Source organism: Podarcis pityusensis (genome assembly GCF_964106645.2).
Source record: "Podarcis pityusensis genome assembly, chromosome: 6".
Lineage (NCBI taxonomy): Eukaryota > Metazoa > Chordata > Lepidosauria > Squamata > Lacertidae > Podarcis > Podarcis pityusensis.
Genome location: NC_138030.1, coordinates 63,116,068 through 63,133,463, shown reverse-complemented (window position 1 = coordinate 63,133,463; position 17,396 = coordinate 63,116,068). Strand labels below are relative to the sequence as shown.

Here is a 17,396-nt window from a genome sequence, read left to right as displayed (position 1 = left end):
GTACAACTGACTGTTCTGTCGGTGGCTTCCCCAATATCTCATGCATTTTTTTCTCTCATCACCTGCTCTTGAACTGGAGTCAGGAATCAAACTAGGGACTTTATGCTTGCAAAACATTTTCTCTGTTATTGGACTATACCACCCCCACCCTATGGTGCACAGCACTGCACCATACATCTAGCACTCAATAAATTGGGCTGTATCTGATACCCCACCACTTCCTTATTCAATGAGAACTGGAAAGTATTCTTGGTTCTCCACCATCCTATTGAATGTGCTACCATCTTCAGCAAGCAAAACACATACAAGCATTTGCTTATGTCCAGTTACAGAATATCATCATGGATTATATATCCTTGCAAACAAGGGTGCTTTCATCTCCGCTTCTGTAATTGAGCCACCCCAAAGCTACTAGTGGAAGGTGTTCCTCCATCTCCCCCTGTGCAGGACTTAAGTTTGTATATACAGTAGGTATCCTAAACCATTTACTAGCTTTAGTTATCATCCATGTACTTAAATGATGGTACTGCCAGTCTGATACACAATAACATGAACAATGTCTCACTGGTCTGGTGGGATGCTTTTTTCCTTGAAAAATACTTTATTTAATATATTATGTCATGTGGATTCTCTTCACATGCAGCAAAATGACTGGGGAGTCTATAATAAAGTTTTTGGCTGCTATTGCTGGCCAGGCTAAAGAAATTGTAGATGCCAAGCCCCTTCTGTGCTGCATGCTTCCTTTTGTCAGGGAAAGGAGCTGAGGAGAGTTGGACATGGGTGCCTGAAGGAGTGTGGTGCACCTCCAGGGAACTGCAGTCATATCCTCCCTGCTTTTCCTGTTTCAGAACAGTAAAGACACCGAGGGAGGGTAGCGTTTTTCGCTCTGCATGGCCAAAGCAGCCCAGAGGCCTTGGCTGTGTGGCTGCCAAACAGCTCTTGGCCTTTCTCCTGATTGTGGAGGTGGTGAGGTGGCAGGTATCCCCACTCAAAACTTTCCACCTGTGCAGCTTTGAAGTTGGTAGGAAGACTGATCACTCTTTGTGGTGAGCAGAATGATTTGGGGTCCAGAAATGGCCTGGCTCTCTCCTACTTCCAAATGATGTGATTAGGATGTACTAGCTGCAAGTCCTGTCATTGTTTGGCACCTCTATTTTTAGATCTATGTGGTGTGAACAAAAGATTTTTGAATGTGTAAAGCTAGAAAGGGAACGGGAAGTGTTTGAAACTACATCTTTACCTGCAGAGGGAGGAAAGCTTTGTGAAATGTTAAGTTGAATTCAGAGGCAAGACTTTGTATACGTATATATTTTTTAAAAAGGGCGAGTGTACTAAAATGTATCAAGGATGTTTATTAGTGTCTAGTATAAAAAGGCAATGCTGGTCTTTACTCTTGTTTCACAGGCAAGTGTAGTGCAGTTAGATGTTCCCGCATTTAAAGCTGTCTGACCACACATGAGTGGTTCTGAGGTAAAAGTTTTGTAATACACGTACTGTAACAGTTTTACTTTTGAGTTGCTGAACTGAGAAGGTTTAGCAGACAACAAGATCCACAAGCTGTTGTTGCCTCTTAAACACTCCCTACAGCCACACTTTCTCCCTCCTCGTGAGGACTGAGACTGAAGAATGTGCCAAAGTACAGCTTCACATTGGTAGGAGATGAGGCGCTTCCATTTGAGGACTTTTCAGCACCATGGATTTAAGGAAGAGCTTTTCCAGGAGAGGGGGAAGCGGGAGCGTGCTAGGCTGCTTTAAGTCTTAGTGCAGCGGTCAGCAACCTTTTTCAGTTGTGGGCCGGTCCACGGTCAGACCATGTGGTGGGCCGGACTATATTTGGGGGGGGGGGGGAATGAATGAATTCCTCTTCCCCACAAATAACCAAGAGATGCATTTTAAATAAAAGGACACATTCTACTCATGTAAAAACATGCTGATTCCCGGACCGTCCGCAGGCCGGATTGAGAAGGCGATTGGGCCGCATACGGCCCCTGGGCCTTAGGTTGCCGACCCTTGTCTTAGTGTGTCCCATTTTAGAAACGGTGTCCTGCTCTAAACTAGTGGCGTTAACATATTTATTCGTTTGACTTCTTCTCAGTCCTTCACCAGAAGGTCTCAACAATACAGGATTAAAATCAGTTAAAAGAATTTTCCACCAGAAGAATAGAGTGGGTCCTAACACACACACACACACACACACACACACACACATATACTTATGTATCAGATGTCAAAGGCCAAGTTATAGAGCTACACCGTCAAAATGCAGTCAGATGTGCCTCTACAGGAAGTGAATTCTGCAACTTAGGGGTTGCCCTCTCGCAGGGTGATGCCTCATGAACTTCCGTTAAGACCTCCTCTGCTTGTCTTCACACCAGAGAGGATTGGTAAAGTCTTTGAGATCTTGGGGACCATTTAAGGTTTTAAGCACCTTGAACTGGCCTCAGAAATGAACTGGCAACCAGTGGCGCTGTTCTAAAATGGGGGCTATGTGAGTAATTCGGCTGCTGCGTTTTAAACCTCCAAGGGCTGTCCCGGGTAGGGCGTGTTGCAGTAATCTAGTTACTGAGCAAAGACTAGAGTGGACAAATAATCTCTGCCCACAAGGAGGAGGTCTTGGTTTGTGTTGAGGGTCTTCTTGAATCATAGAATCATAGAGTTGGAAGAGACCACAAGGGCCATCGAGTCCAACCCCCAAACAACAAAACTTGCATATCTACTGCCAGTACTGTCCTCTATTAAGATTTACAAAAAATAATAATAAATATATGCTGTATGTGTGGCCTGCATTTAGAGTTGTCCCTTATATCTTGCCATGCTAAGAGATCGGAGTAAACTTAATGTATTCACCTATTACTCATGTAGTGATCTTCAACATTAAGATTCTCATTTTAAATCTGGACTGTGCAGGTTGTAGATAATCTAGAAGGTTTTGGTGGTTGTTTTTTGGTGGAGGGAGCGAACCAAAAAGCCCTGAAAAAAATGTCATTGCTCCCATGCAGAAGAGAACCACCTCCAAGCACTGTATAAATAGATGGTCTGAACCACAAAGCACTTCCACACCCGTTCCCAGCACGCTAGATGAGCGTCCCTCCACGTAATCCCAATAAATTATAACTTTGAAACCGGTAACAGATGTCTAGGCTGGCAGAGCTTCAAAGACATTTCTTTCTCAACTGCAGGCTGGAAAGATGCATTTGTGAAGCATGAGGAACAATTGTCTTCTGCTTGGCACTGACTCTTGGGACTAGAAGTCTTAATCGGCTGCAGCTTCTTGCATGTCGAGTGTCTCTTGGCAATATGTAACAAGGTTGAGCTTGCAGATGGATTATATTTATGCCAAATCCAAGTGGTATTTGTGGTCTTGTATAAGAATGACAGCGAAGGTTGTAGTTGGCTGGCTGTAATTTAAGCCCAGGCGCAGGTGTTTGTAAACATGTGCCATCTAGGATTCCTGTAGAAATCTGAAGAATGGGGGTAGCTAGGATTGAATCTGCATTAAAGAGCTCAGAAGGAATTATCAAGGATGCATGTTCCCTCTTGCTTTGGGGGTAGCGGGGAGGAAGGAATTTTGTCCCTGCTAGCAGCTAAGAATTACGGAGTGCCAAAGTTGCTTGATTGGGTTTCTAATTCTGTCACAATCAGTAGAACATTTTGACCACACCACACCATACATTTAAAACAAACTCATTCCACTTCTAAGAGTCATGGCTCCCCCCGCCCCAAAATATAGAGATGGACAGTGTTCTCAGAGCTACTAACATGAGTTTGACCAAACTGTGGGAGGCAGTGGAAGACAGGAGTGCCTGGTGTGCTCTGGTCCGTGGGGCCACGAAGAGTTGGACACGACTTGTCGGAGCCAGCCGTCACAAATGGCGCAGTTTAGCATAAAATAAAGACACCGAGAACCAGCAATATTTTCAGGATGGTATGAGCAGCTCCTTTCGAACTTCTCTCCTCTCCCGTAACTTTTATTATCCTTTGTTCTCTCCTCTCGCATGGCCGTTTGCCAATGTCTCACATTACCTACATCCGGTCATGGCTTAAACCCTCCCATCGCCATATAGGGTAATTACTGCCCAGAGGGGGAACATAACTCCATATAAGGCTATGCACTTAATACACTGCAAGGCACGGACATGCAGGTCACTGAGGTCAGCGAGGCACCCGGTGGCGCTACAAGCCTTTTTCATGACTTCCTGGCTCCCACAACGACTGAACAACAACAACAAATGGAATGTTTCTAAGAGCCTGAGGATTTCTGACTTGGGAAGCCAAACTATGGCTTTACAGGGCCCAGACAAGCTTGTAGACCACTTTGCAGCTCAACAGCAAGCCCAGGTTCGAACAGCACGCCAAGTGAAACCTTGGCTTTGCTGAGTATGGCAGTGACCACAGGACCAGGGAAGGAGCACAGAGGCTGCAGACTCCCCTGGGAGTCCCACACGGTCCCAGGAAGCTTACATTGTTGTAAGAATCTAGGCCAATGTGTAGACCTGTGAAAAAGGGCTCCATTCTAAATCGTGTACACAGCAAGGATTAGACTTTATCCCAGAGCATCGTGGATCTAACAGCCTGGATTTTTTTCTTTCAAATGTGCAACAAGTAAGCTTTATGTATAATCTAATTGCCTCAATGAGCGATTTTGTATGTTGCTTTGGGTTGCCTTGGGCAAGATAAAGTGACTTAACACATTTTAACAATAATTTTATCCTGCTTTTCATGCTCTACCTGCTTCTTTCTGTAACAAGTTTTGATTGCTTTGTTCTTACAGAAGAAAATGCAGAAATTATGCTTGATGTGTCCTTAGCGTACCGTGACGACATGAGCGAGGAGTGGGTAGAAATGGCACACGAAGTTGAGACCCGAAAGCTAAAATGTAAATTTGGAGCTCCAAAAGTAGGTTCCTTCTGCTTCTTGTTGGATATTGCTAGGATTTTCGGGTTGTTGTTGTTTTTTTAAAAAAAGTGTTGTTCCCAAAAGACTTTATGTAACTTTCGCTTTCAAAAACATGCAACACTTAGGTTCTTTCCCCCCATTTTTACACAAGTTCTATATAACACTTGGTTGTAATAAAACCTCAAATTGGTTTACAACGAAAGAATAAAACAATAAAGATATCAGTAAAAACAAAGAGCTATTTAAAATGTTCAAAAAACAATTTAAAGTCAGCGATAAGCTGTTCCAAGAGCCTGCCTGCACAGTATCTGTTAGAGAAAATCTTCTTGAACCTGCTAGTGTAAGAGCATTGGAAAAGCAGGTATTCCCTTGATGTCAAGATATGTGTTCATCAGGCTGTAAAATAGGATATTTGCTAAAGATAACTGCTGTCCCCATGGGATTGTGCTTTGGCTTTTCAGTATGATCTTTAGGTCTCCCATCTCAGACAAAATGGGGTTTGGAGAACATCACTTGTGGGCACACAAAGTGTACCCCCATTACGTGGGAGACTTTACTCTGTCCATAAGTTATGAACAAGTTCTCCTGCTACGTCATGGTTTACGAAGTAAATAGCAGAACCGTTTGCAGCAAAATCAGCAAAGGATTATTATTATTATCATCATCATCATTATTATTATTATTATTATTATTAACAGTTTGCATAATGCTTTTTTTTTCAACCACGGCTTACAACATCCTACACTCCTTTTGGGTGTGGCATTGGACTTCCCATATATTGAATGTATTGTTTTCACAGATGTTCATGATTTTTTTCCCCAAAGTGGGAACGGCAAGGATATTTTCCCCATCAATAGTTGTAATGACTGATTTTTGAACCTTTAGTTACCATTTGTGGAAGGCAAAATTATTGAGGGGAAAGTATTAGGTAAATGTATTTCTATTACGTTTCATGCATCCTAAGCCTAAGCTAATGATATGGGAAGAGCAGGGGGTGGGTTGTGTGTTTTTTTTAAAGAAACATCTCCATCTCTCGTTGCCCTCCTGAGCTAAAATAATCTGCTATTTTACAAAACGTAGGCATTTTTAAGAGCACTTGAAAAACCAATGCTGACGGTTGTCTCTTTCCCTCTCCTGGTGTTCCAATAGACTATAGAGAATGAAGGCAAGTTCTATGACTGTGAGGTGCTTCCATTCATGGAGATTGGAACTGTTGCTCACAAATTCTACCTTATCAATATCCGTCTACCTGTGAATGAAAGGGAACGCATCAATGTGGGAATTGGAGAAATCAAAGATATCAGTCTAGTGGTAAGTGTTCCCTTCAAACTTAAAAGCAACTAATTGCTAGGGTGTCAAAACGTATTTTGTATGGGATAGCCTTTGGAAGGTGGAGACTCTTAACTTCTGATTTGTTGAATGGAATAAGATAGGAACATTAGAAAGATGGGTACTGGTGGCATACCACACCCATCATAATGGGCAACCCTGCCAAGATACCTCCCAAGAATTTTTGTGCCAGCTTTCTTTTTTTTTAAAAAAAAAGTGTGTAAATCAGTCATGCACGTTGCTCTGTTCTAGGGAATTTTGGGTAAGTGAACAACAAAGTGAGCATGTAATAATCCTGTTTATACACCTCCGAAATCCTTATGTAGTAATTCTGCTCATGCAAGTAAAGCAGTCCCCCCCCCCTTGCTTTTAACCTCCTGTTAACTAATTTAACTGTAAACAGATCAAGAAACCAGAGTTGTCAACCAACAGACTAATAGTTCATTAGTCAACAGGCTAATGAATTAACTTTCTGGGATGTTTTGATTCTGCTTAAAGATTATTTTTCATGTTAAAACGGGCATTCAAGAGAACTAAGCCACAGTTTTATAGTATGAATGAAATAAGCACAGATGTGGCTTCCTGAATCTTGCTTTAAGAAAGAACCAGATTACCAAAAATATGAATCCTTTGCTCTCTACAAGGAGTGCATGAAGTTAACAGCTTCTTCAAAACGAAGTGAGGGTGTATAATTAGGCAGTTTGTGTGGAATGCTGTCCCTGCTCAGAGCCTCCTTGCTCCCTGGGGATTTCTCCCTCTGTCATTGCTCCAGCTATTATCCTCCCCTTCCCCCACTGCATTAACTAGCTTGTCACTTGCTGTGCTAGGAATGGCTCTCTTGATTGCCAGCAATTCCGCCTGGCCACCGGCCTTTGCCTGTCACATGCCGTCTGCCTTTGGGTGAAAGTGTGCGAATTCCACTGGAGAAACAGGTCTCTGGAGGAACTAAAGCAGGGGGGGTGGGGAAGGGATATTGAGAAAAATAGGTATACCGGGACTGGATTACAACTGAGGGTCTTAAGTATGGGTCTCATTTTGATCCTCTTGTTAGGACTATCTGATATGGAAGTTAATATTCCCCCCATAAAAAATTATTGATGTTTTTCATAATACAATACAATAAAAAGCTAATCTAAATTGAAAGAAAGAAAAACAAAATGCAAAGTCTTCTCTCAAAGGTAGATCTTGAACTCTTGTCTCACACAGAAAGGGGTGGGCTCACCAAGCTCCTCCTGGGAGCTTTCTTTTCTTCTCCCAACCTCTCTCCTCCCACCCCAGTATCTTCCCTTTCCTGCCTCTCACACACAGGGTCTTTCACCAGCCAGCCATTACCTTCATGTGTGTACAATTCCCTCAGTGACTCAGAGTAGACACACACACACGGAAAAGAGAAGAAAGAAGATAAAAACAATGTAAGAATGAAAGAAGAAAACAAAGAGAGAAACTACTTCCGATTCTTTGTCGGTTACATATAAAAAGATTATTCAAAATATTCGCTCCAGGACGAAGTTAATCTGTTTTTTACAATATTTTCATGATTAAGCAGCTAATTGAAGAACTTGCTTCATGTGCTCGGCTTCTTCGCAGGGCTTTCTTCCTTCCCCAAATATAGTTGTTACTTGAGCTTCACGATGTTTGTTGCAAGGTGTTGTAGTGAATGTCAAATGGATCTTAATGTTGGGAAAGGGAAGAAAGGCAGCGTTTTCAATTTGCTCTCTCTTCTCCAGGGTATCCATCAGAACGGAGGGTTTACAAAGGTGTGGTTTGCGATGAAAACCTTCCTTACTCCGAGCATCTTCATCATCATGATTTGGTACTGGAGGCGGATCATGATGATGACGCGACCACCTGTGCTCCTGGAAAAGTGAGTAAAGATAGATGACACAGGTGTAGCCTCCTGAATCTTGCTTTAAGGAGGAACCCTATTACCAAAGCTACGAATCCTTTGCTCTCTGCAAAGAGTGCATTAAGTTATAGCTTCTTTGAAAAGAAGTCAGGTGGCCAGTGTATAATTAGAGAGTGTGTGTGGAATGTTGTCTCTGCTCAGAGCTCTCCTCCTTCCCATTGGATCCCCCCCTCTGGCATTTCTCCTTCCCCATCCCCAACACTACATTATTAAATCCCTCACAAATTTTTCATTGGGGTGAATGCAGCAGCAGTTTCTCTGAAAGGGAGCACTGAAAGCACCGTTGTTGTTGTTGTTGTTATCCAGAGTTATCTTTGCTCTTGGGATCTCTATGACCTTCATAAATATTCCAGTAGAGTGGTTTTCTATTGGATTTGACTGGACGTGGATGTTGCTATTTGGAGACATTCGCCAAGGAATCTTCTACGCTATGCTTTTGTCCTTTTGGATCATCTTCTGTGGAGAGCATATGATGGTGGGTATGGTCGTTTCTGGGCATAATACTGTTTGTGTATGTGTGTATTTTTTATTGGCCATGGAGAAAGTATTTTAAGAGGGTTTTCTTCCCCCTTTCTATAGAATAAAGGCAGGCAATCAGAAACATAGGATGAATGTATGAGGGGGTTTTAGTCCATGGATTTGAAGCAATGAGAAGGTAATTCTGTAAGCTGTATCAGGTGGGCAGAGCAATCCTAACCCTGGCCTGGCAGCAGCAGCAGGGCATGATGGAGCCACATGGCTTCCACCACATCCAAAGCCCCACTGCTAATGATGTCTGGGATAAGGGGCTGGTAGAAACCCTGCTTCATTCTGCACTATCCTGGAACTGGGGTGGCAGTCGGGGCCCAAATTGTGCCAGATGCCATCACAAATGGATCCCGGGTCATCTCAGTCCCGCTTCACCCTCAGAGATGGTGCTGAGGAACTAGCACTATTTCAAAGTGTGCTTCAGTAATACTCTTCACCTGCTTGAGTGGCACATTGGTTACACAGGTTAAATCATTCTTATTGTTTCTTTCCTACTGGTTATCTCCCACCTTGACTACTTCAATGCGCTCTACATGGGGCTACCTTTGAAAGTGACACGGAAACTACAACTAAATCCAGAATGTGGCAGCAAAATGGTGACTGGGAGTGGCCGCTGAGACCACATAATACCAGTCCTGAAAGACCTACATTGGCTCCGTTTCCGAGCACAATTCAAAGTGTTGGTGCTGACCTTTAAAGCCCTAAATGGCTTTGGCTCAGTATAAATGAATGAGCGTCTCCTCCCCCATCATACACTGAGATCCAGCGCCGAGGGCCTTCTGGCCGTTTCTTCCTTGTGAGATGTGAGGTTACAGGGAGCCAGGCAGAGAGCCTTCTCCATAGTGGCGCCCGCCCTGTGGAACGCCTTCCCACCAGATGTCAAGGAAATAAACAACTATCTGACTTTTAGAAGACATCTGAAGGCAGCCCTGTTTAGGGAAGTTTTTGATGTTTTATCTCTTCTTCTTCTTCTTCTTCTTCTTCTTCTTCTTCTTCTTCTTCTTCTTCCTGTATTATTATTATTCTGTTGGTAGCCGCCCAGATGGGCAGGGTGTAAATAATAAATTATTATTATTCCTGCTACCCATTTGCAAATCATTCTGTTGTCTCCTAATTTTATTTTTAGGATCAGAGTGAACGAAACCATTTCTCTGCTTACTGGAAACAAGTTGGACCAATAGCTGTGGGCGCCTTCTGCCTCTTTGTCTTTGACATGTGTGAGAGGTAACTGGAGACTTTTTATTTTTAAGAGGGTTCACATAATCTTAATGTGTTTGGTTTTAGTTTTTTTTAGTTCTAAAAAGCGGCTTATGATAATAAGAAAATTATTAATGCCAGAACACTGTTCCAGCTGTAAATGTTCTTTGAATTTTTCCAATATATAGAGTCAAGCTTTGCTTGCATGAAACCAACAGAGCACTGCTCTGCCTCTGGTCCTTCCAGATCTCAAGGGGAATTGCTGCCTTATTGTATACTTTGCCGTGTGTAATTTAATCTTCTTGTTCCTTTCAATTTCCAGAGGGGTACAATTAAAAAATCCGTTCTACAGTATCTGGACCACAGATGTTGGCACTGAACTGGCTGTATCCTTTCGCTGTTCACATCAACAAAAGCTGTGTGTTTTGCTTGTCATAGGGTATTGGGAAAGGGGCTGCATTTTCTTCAGGGACTTTCTGAACATACTGAAACCCTGTTGACATGGCCAAACTGATAGGAACTTTTCACATAAATATTATGGACCACCTCTGGTATCCTTTGAATGTATTTCATGAATTTGGCAATTGATTTGATGATGATTCTCCTGCAGAGGCTTCTTTCTGTGGGGATGTTACTAGAACAAGAAACAAGCATGTTGTTGGTTGTCTACCCAGGTAGCTAGTTGGAGGACACAAAAGTGACTAGACTTATCAAGCTACAAGGGCGGTGATAAAAGTTGAATGGCTTTGCTGTGCTTTTAAGCTTGCAGACTGAATCAGGAACAGGTAAACTTCAGGCTTGTGGAATCCACTTGCTTTTGGGGTGGGGGTACAGTGGTACCTCGGGTTAAGAACTTAATTCGTTCTGGAGGTCCATTCTTAAACTGAAACTGTTCTTAACCTGAGGTACCACTTTAGCTAATGGAGCCTCCCACTGCCACTGCACCGCCGGAGCACGATTTCTGTTCTCATCCTGAAGCAAAGGTACTATTTCTGGGTTAGCAGAGTCTGTAACCTGAAGCTTATGTAACCCGAGGTACCACGGTATTCTTGTTTGGGTTATTTTTGCTTGAACCTTAAGGTTTGCCAACCATACCTGCTCAAAAGAGCAGACATACACTGAGAGTTAAGGGCCAGGTCACATTCTCAGCCCAGCAATCTTGTTTCTAGCACAACAAGGTGGCGCTGGGGTCTAAACCGCTGAGCCTCTTGGACTTGCTGATCAGAAGGTTGGCGGTTCCAATCCGTGGGACAGGGTCTGCTCCCATTGCTCTGTCCCGGCTTCTGCCACCTAGCAGTTCGAAAGCATACTAGTGCAAGTAGATAAATAGGTACCACTACTGTGGGAAGGTAAAGGACATTTCCATGTGCTCTGGCTTCTGTCACAGTGCCCCGTTGTGCCAGAAGCGGTTTAGCCATGCTAGCCACATGAACCGGAAAGCTGAGCACCGCAACCCATAGTTGCCTTTGACTAGACTTAACTGTCTAGGGGTCATTTACCTTTACCTGTTGTAGCACAACAGCAGAAATCCACTCCCTACCTACCTCCCATGGTTTCCCCTACCATGCCTTTTGTTTCTGCAGCCGAACTTTTTGTGCAGCAGGCTTGTTGTTACTAAGCAATTGGGAGTCGGAGCCAATCTGCTGGAAATTTCCCGGAGTTCTTCTGGATCTCCTTTTGTCCTCATGCTGCTTGTCTTTGTGTACCTCCCCTCCTGTTTTTATATTTTTAAATATTTTGTTTTTCTGGCATGCCTGTGAACCTAAAAACGTTTCTGCTGAGCTTGCTCATTTTTGGAAACCGCATGCCTGGGCCAGAAGCACTTTCAAACGGTCGCTAAATTCTTACTAGGCTAATGTTCTGCTCTGGCTACCTTGCACCCCTCCTTGCAACAGGCCTTTCCTTAAGATTGCAAGGTGGCTGCTGCTTCTGAGCATCTTCTCTGTGTTCCAGCAGAATAGAGCTGACAATTCCAGCTGAGGTTGTTTTAGCCTCCTGACATTTTCAATATTTTATCCCACATTAATGCCTTGTCAAGAGCCAAGGGGAACAATAACAGCATATCAGGTCTGGGACTTCCTGTATGCTCTGCCTCATTTTTACACGCTTAGTAACTGGAGCAGCGCCCCCCCCCCCCCCCGTTATCCTTAAGAACAGAGCCATGTTGTGTTAACTTCACAAAGCCAACTGAATTGCCCGTTGTTGCTGTGCTGGTCCAGGGGGGAGGTTACCGTGGGGCGAGGTCCAGGACCTGAGTCGAGGGTCGGCAGACAGTCCTCCACGGGCGAAGCGGGGTCCACAGCGAGGAGCCGGGCAAGGACAGGAACTCTGGGTGAACCGGACTGGGTGCTGGCCGAAACAGCTCTTCAACGACATTGCTCCCGCAACCTGGGACCAGGCTGACTGGCCTTTATCTTCTCTGAGGCCAGGGGCGGCCCCGGCCCCCAGGAGACCCACCTCTCCTGGCCTTAACGCGAGCACTCCTCCTGGGAGAAACCAGTTCCCTTCGCCTCTCTGCCCTGAGCCTCTGCAGTTCAGGAGAGGCTGAAGGGTTACTGGACCCAGGGGGAGACTCACCTGTAGGCACTGAGTCCTCAACCACCTCCGGAGCCAGAGTGGATTCACCTGGTGCCTGCTCCTGAGGATCCGGCACAGGTGCAGGCGCTTCAGAATCAAGGCCCTGCCCCAGTTCACCCGGCCCTAGAGGCGGGAACTCCTGTGCAGGCTGGGATTCCTCTGGTTCAGCCTCTGAATCGGATTCCCAGGCCATCACAGTTGCTGTCTCCGCCTCGTGTGTATGTCAAGTAACTTAACTTTACTGCTCAGATGGCATTTATTATTGTTGCCGGAATATGCCTCTGCCTCTACTTCTTGTTCCTGTGTTTCATGGTGTTTCAAGTGTTCAGAAATATCAGCGGCAAGCAATCCAGCCTCCCAGCAATGAGCAAAGTGCGCAGGCTTCACTATGAGGTAAGGAGCCTGAGCAGTAATGTCTTCTTTTTAAAAGGCCACTTTGCATCAGTATTCTGATCAGGTTACTAGTGAATTGTAACCAAAGAGCAGAGCTTGTTTTGCCACTAACAAGGGCATCACGGGGAGAAGATACAGGATGGTTTTAACAGTGCCAAGTCTGGACCTGGTTGAAAAACCACTGTCCTGGGCATTACTGAAGGCATTATTCTCCCCATCCCCCCAAAAAACCACCTGATTACATAGAAACTAGAATCCTGGGATTCCGCAAAGCAGAATTTCACAAAGAGAAGAGTTGAAGTGGCGAATAAGCTTTCCCAGTGAGTGATTTCCATTGTGCTGCAGCCGCTGCTCAAGCAATTGTCCCGGGAGCCCCTTCCCCTTCCTTCATTCCTTGGCCATGTTTTTCAAGCTTTGCATTGGTAGCGGCTGGTAGGGCAGTGTGGGAGCTCAGTGTGATGCCTTCCCAATGTGGGTGTGTCGCTGCCCGTTGTAGAGCAGGGAGGCAGCAGGTAGCCCAGTGCAGACACAGCAGAACCATTTGGCTGCTCCCCCCTAGCTCACCTGCCCTCCTTTATTGGTAATGGGCAGAAGCAGTGCATTGGGAAGCCAGGGAAGCCACACCGCCCTGCCCTGTGCTGGGTGAAAGGTCCAGCACTTGCCGTGGTCATCTTAGATCCCTCTCTTCTTACCCCCCATCGAGATGCTGCCAGGCAGCAAGGGTTAAACATTCTGTATGTTGAATGCTCACCAAGCCAAAGCTTTAAGGGTGGTGAGCAAAACAAAGGCTTATCCCATCAGAAGAGATCAAGATATTGACAGCAAAGTTCTTTGAGACTAAAGGTGCTGACCTGACTGTCTCACTCTTGCTTGCTTTCCCAGTAACCTTTGAAATATTTGAAGCTACATTCCCCCTAACCACACACTTGTTACGTTTCTGTGTCTCCCTAGGGGCTGATTTTCAGATTCAAGTTCTTGATGCTAATCACATTAGCTTGTGCAGCCATGACCATAATATTTTTCATTGTCAGTCAGGTGAGTATCCTAAAAATGACTTTCCACAGAGGTGTTCCCCCCCCCCCCAATTTTTTCTACGTGGTGGTTGGGCTGTGGCCTTTTAAAACCCGCTGGAGAAACTTTATGGTGCTTTTGGGTAAGGGCTTTCATCTGGTCCTTCACTAATTACCTGTTGGAATCAACAAATAACCTTTGCATTCAGGATTGGGGTCGCTTATTCTTCCGAGACAAGACTGTGTGCATTTCCCCCCCCCTGGATTTGGAGCTTTAACCATGTAGCGGAGATGTTGGAGAGCATGGGCGAATGGGGCCCAGAAGTGTTCCCCTACGAAACATTTACCCACACTGCATTGCTTCCAGGGGCAGCACAACGCATTGTGCCACGGGGCCCCTCCATCTCCTCCTGCCCCCAGCTGGCCAAACAGGGTACTCCATTCTTCTCCACCTGCTTGCCTGCTGCTGACAAAGCACAGATGCTCCCTTACTAAGAAACGGCTCCTTCTTCCAAGTGACACACTGTAGCCAATGTCACCCGGAAAGCACCAGCGCCTCTGCTGCTTTGCTGCAGTGGCGATAAATTACAGTTTGAAACGCCGTTAAGGGAATTTTAAACTGTAACATGCCATTGGCTGTGCTGCAGATGACGTTACCTGCCGTTTGTTAAGGATGCTGAAAGTTGTTTGAAGACCTTTCCTTTTCCCTTCGCACAGCTACAATTCCCAGAATTCCCTGGGAAGAAGGATTGACTATTAAGACCAGGCGTCAGCAAACTTTTTCAGCAGGGGTCTGGTCCACTGCCCCTCAGACCTTGCAGGGGGCCAGACTATATTTTGAAAAAATAAATAAAAATGAACAAATTCCTATGCCCCACAAATAAGATGCATTTTAAATAAAAACACACATTCTACTCATGTAAAAACATGCTGATTCCTGGACCGTCCGCGGGCCGGACTTAGAAGGTGATTGGGCCGGCCCCGGCCCCCAGGCCTTAGTTTGCCTACCCATGGTTATGACACTCTTAAGAAGTTTAGTTCTGTGAGGGGAATAGAAGTCTCCTAACAACTAACTATCATGTGAGTGTGGCTGTGGTGCGTGGCCAGCTCTGCAGGTGTCAAATGGTGCATACAGTTCCACCGCCTGAGCCACGTGGCCCATAATGGTTCAAGATAGGATTGGCCCTGTTTCCTTTTCTTCTAGTCATTGTATGGAGAGAAAGCAAACCAGCAAGGTCACGCCTAGGAATGAGGACTCTGGAAAAGGAATGGGAGTTGTGATTTCCAACACAGAAAGGGCCGTTTCTCTTAAGGGTATGGTTGGGATTCGGTTGTTTTTCCTGCTTGCTCTGTTCCTCACTTGGTTTTACCTTCTCTTTCTCCTGGGTAGGTGACTGAAGGCAGCTGGAAATGGGGCGACTACACCGTCCAAGTGAACAGTGCCTTTTTCACAGGGATCTACGGGATGTGGAATCTTTACGTTTTTGCTCTGATGTTCTTGTATGCTCCCTCACACAAAAACTACGTCGAAGAGCAATCGAACGGTGGGCTGATGTAGCAGTGGCTTGGGTTGAAGTCACCTCAGTATTTTTTTTTAGAAGACGGGGGCTTCTGTGTTTTAAGTCTGGGTATCCTCTCATTGGTAGCCTAGTTGTATTGGTAGCATGGAGTTGTGACTGCTAATGGATGTTCCTATGTTGAGGGTAGCCGAGGAAAACCTATATTGCGGTTTTGGGGATCGTTCTGCCTCCTGTTCTAATCAAGGGTTTCCCATAGACATTGGGTAAGAACAGGATGCTAGACTTAGATGAGCCATTGACCTGATAAAGCAGGCTCTCTCCTATGTTTCTTTGAGTGTAAGATGTGTGGAAGTTGTTTTGTAATTGCTGGTCGATCTCCGGGTGATGGGCAGTGTCGCCACCAAGGCAGTGGCAAAAAGGCTTTCTCTCCCTTGTCCCACCCCTTCTAAAGGAGGCTGCTGAGATGGTGGTGGGAATCCAGGAGTTGATAGAACTGTTAAGACCCTGTACAGAAAACAAAATCCCGAGCTGAGCATGTATTCAGACAGAAACCCACTTTTCCTTTAGTGACATGTAGGCCTGTCCTAAAAAGTTGGTTGCCAAAAGCATTCAGGGCTACAAGCCGTAATTAAGTCCATGCTGGTTTGGTATTTGAGGTATGCTATTTCACAACTGGCTCTATTTCACCTCAAAAGTTTTAGTTAAAATAATAGATCCCTTTAACCTAAAGTCTGCCTGTGCCCAGTTGTGGCTAGATCATTGTGACCCAGAAATGGCATGTGGAATCACCTCTTTTGGCTTGTACTGATCATGTGGACTGATCAGGTTAAGGATGTGTTCTTATGTACCAAATCCTGCCTCAGACAAAACTCTCAAAGACAATTCCTGAATTAAATCTCTGCTTTAAAGTTTGATGCAGACTTTTAAAAAGGTGTTCCCTTACTGCCAGCTTTTCAAAAAAAATATTCTCTTCCAAAGGCCTCATGGAGGCCTGTTCCGTGACTGTCCTCATGCCAAGACTCAGCTTTTGTCTGAAACAGGGCTTTATTTTATTTTTTCCAGGAGACCTGGGAGTAAACAGCGGAGAAGAGCTTCAGCTCACTACCACCATAACCCACGTGGATGGACCGACAGAGGTTTACAAACTGGCTCGCAAGGAAGCCCAGGAGTAACCACTAAATCAGGACTCATCAGGCACAAACTGTGGGTGACACATGGAAAGGGTGATGATCTGTGTCTAAAATCATCCCCAAAGTGCCTGGCACTGACGGGGCATTTTCACGGAACGGTGGCAACCTGGTGGAAATGCTGCTTTGATAGTAGTGTATCTTTCTTTTGACTTTTTTTCCCCACGACACTCTTTAGTTTGTCTTGGGTGTTAACTGCAGAAGGTGGGGTGGGGGATGATTGACAGTGAGAATTGATGGAAAGGTATGGAAAGGAGAGGTGCCCGTTTCCATGTAGGGCCTTTGGTTTAAGACCTTACTCATTACCCCACACACCTGCTGCTCCTTCTGATATAGGGACATGATTGGGAAACAGAGTTGGAATACTTTGTTCTTCCCCAAGTCAAGGTTTTTTTATTCCACACTCCCAAAACCTACGTTTAGAACCATTTTTTGTTCTTTATTTATATCACATGTAATGGTTAATATTTACATGCTTTAATAAGCACATTCATGACTTCTTTTCTAGTCTAGTATAAAACTACTTTTTGTAAAGTTTTGGTACAAATAAGGTCATTTCAGCTTTAAGTCGGGCTGTTTGTGTGCAAGTGTGGGTGTGCGTGCGTGCGTGCGTGCGTGCTGTGAATACTAACAAGTCTGTCTGGTGTAGATATCTTTTTATATGCCCCAAGAATCCCTGTTTACTTGTATGATACATAACCCACGGAGGTGAAAGGGCTGTTCGTGTGCACTGTTTAATTCTTTTGTTCTGTTTCTATTTCTTTTCTTTTTTAAATAAATGCTCCATGTAACTTGGGGAATACTGTAGATTTTTTTTCCTTTCTTTTATACTATGAATAAAATATACAAATAA

At 44.7% G+C, this 17,396-nt stretch overlaps 1 protein-coding gene across 1 annotated transcript in view; it reads left to right on the top strand.

Annotated features, from left to right (window-relative positions):
* The window catches only part of WLS (Wnt ligand secretion mediator), a 39,466-nt gene extending 22,070 nt beyond the window's left edge, over positions 1-17,396 (top strand). The window contains exons 3-12 of the mRNA XM_081008942.1: positions 4,772-4,896; positions 6,046-6,207; positions 7,953-8,089; positions 8,438-8,606; positions 9,786-9,883; positions 10,179-10,242; positions 12,683-12,826; positions 13,778-13,861; positions 15,227-15,380; positions 16,419-17,396. Of these exons, the coding sequence (XP_080865068.1) occupies positions 4,772-4,896; positions 6,046-6,207; positions 7,953-8,089; positions 8,438-8,606; positions 9,786-9,883; positions 10,179-10,242; positions 12,683-12,826; positions 13,778-13,861; positions 15,227-15,380; positions 16,419-16,528 (1,247 nt within the window). The 3' untranslated portion in view covers positions 16,529-17,396. The remainder of the gene's footprint in view (positions 1-4,771; positions 4,897-6,045; positions 6,208-7,952; positions 8,090-8,437; positions 8,607-9,785; positions 9,884-10,178; positions 10,243-12,682; positions 12,827-13,777; positions 13,862-15,226; positions 15,381-16,418) is intronic.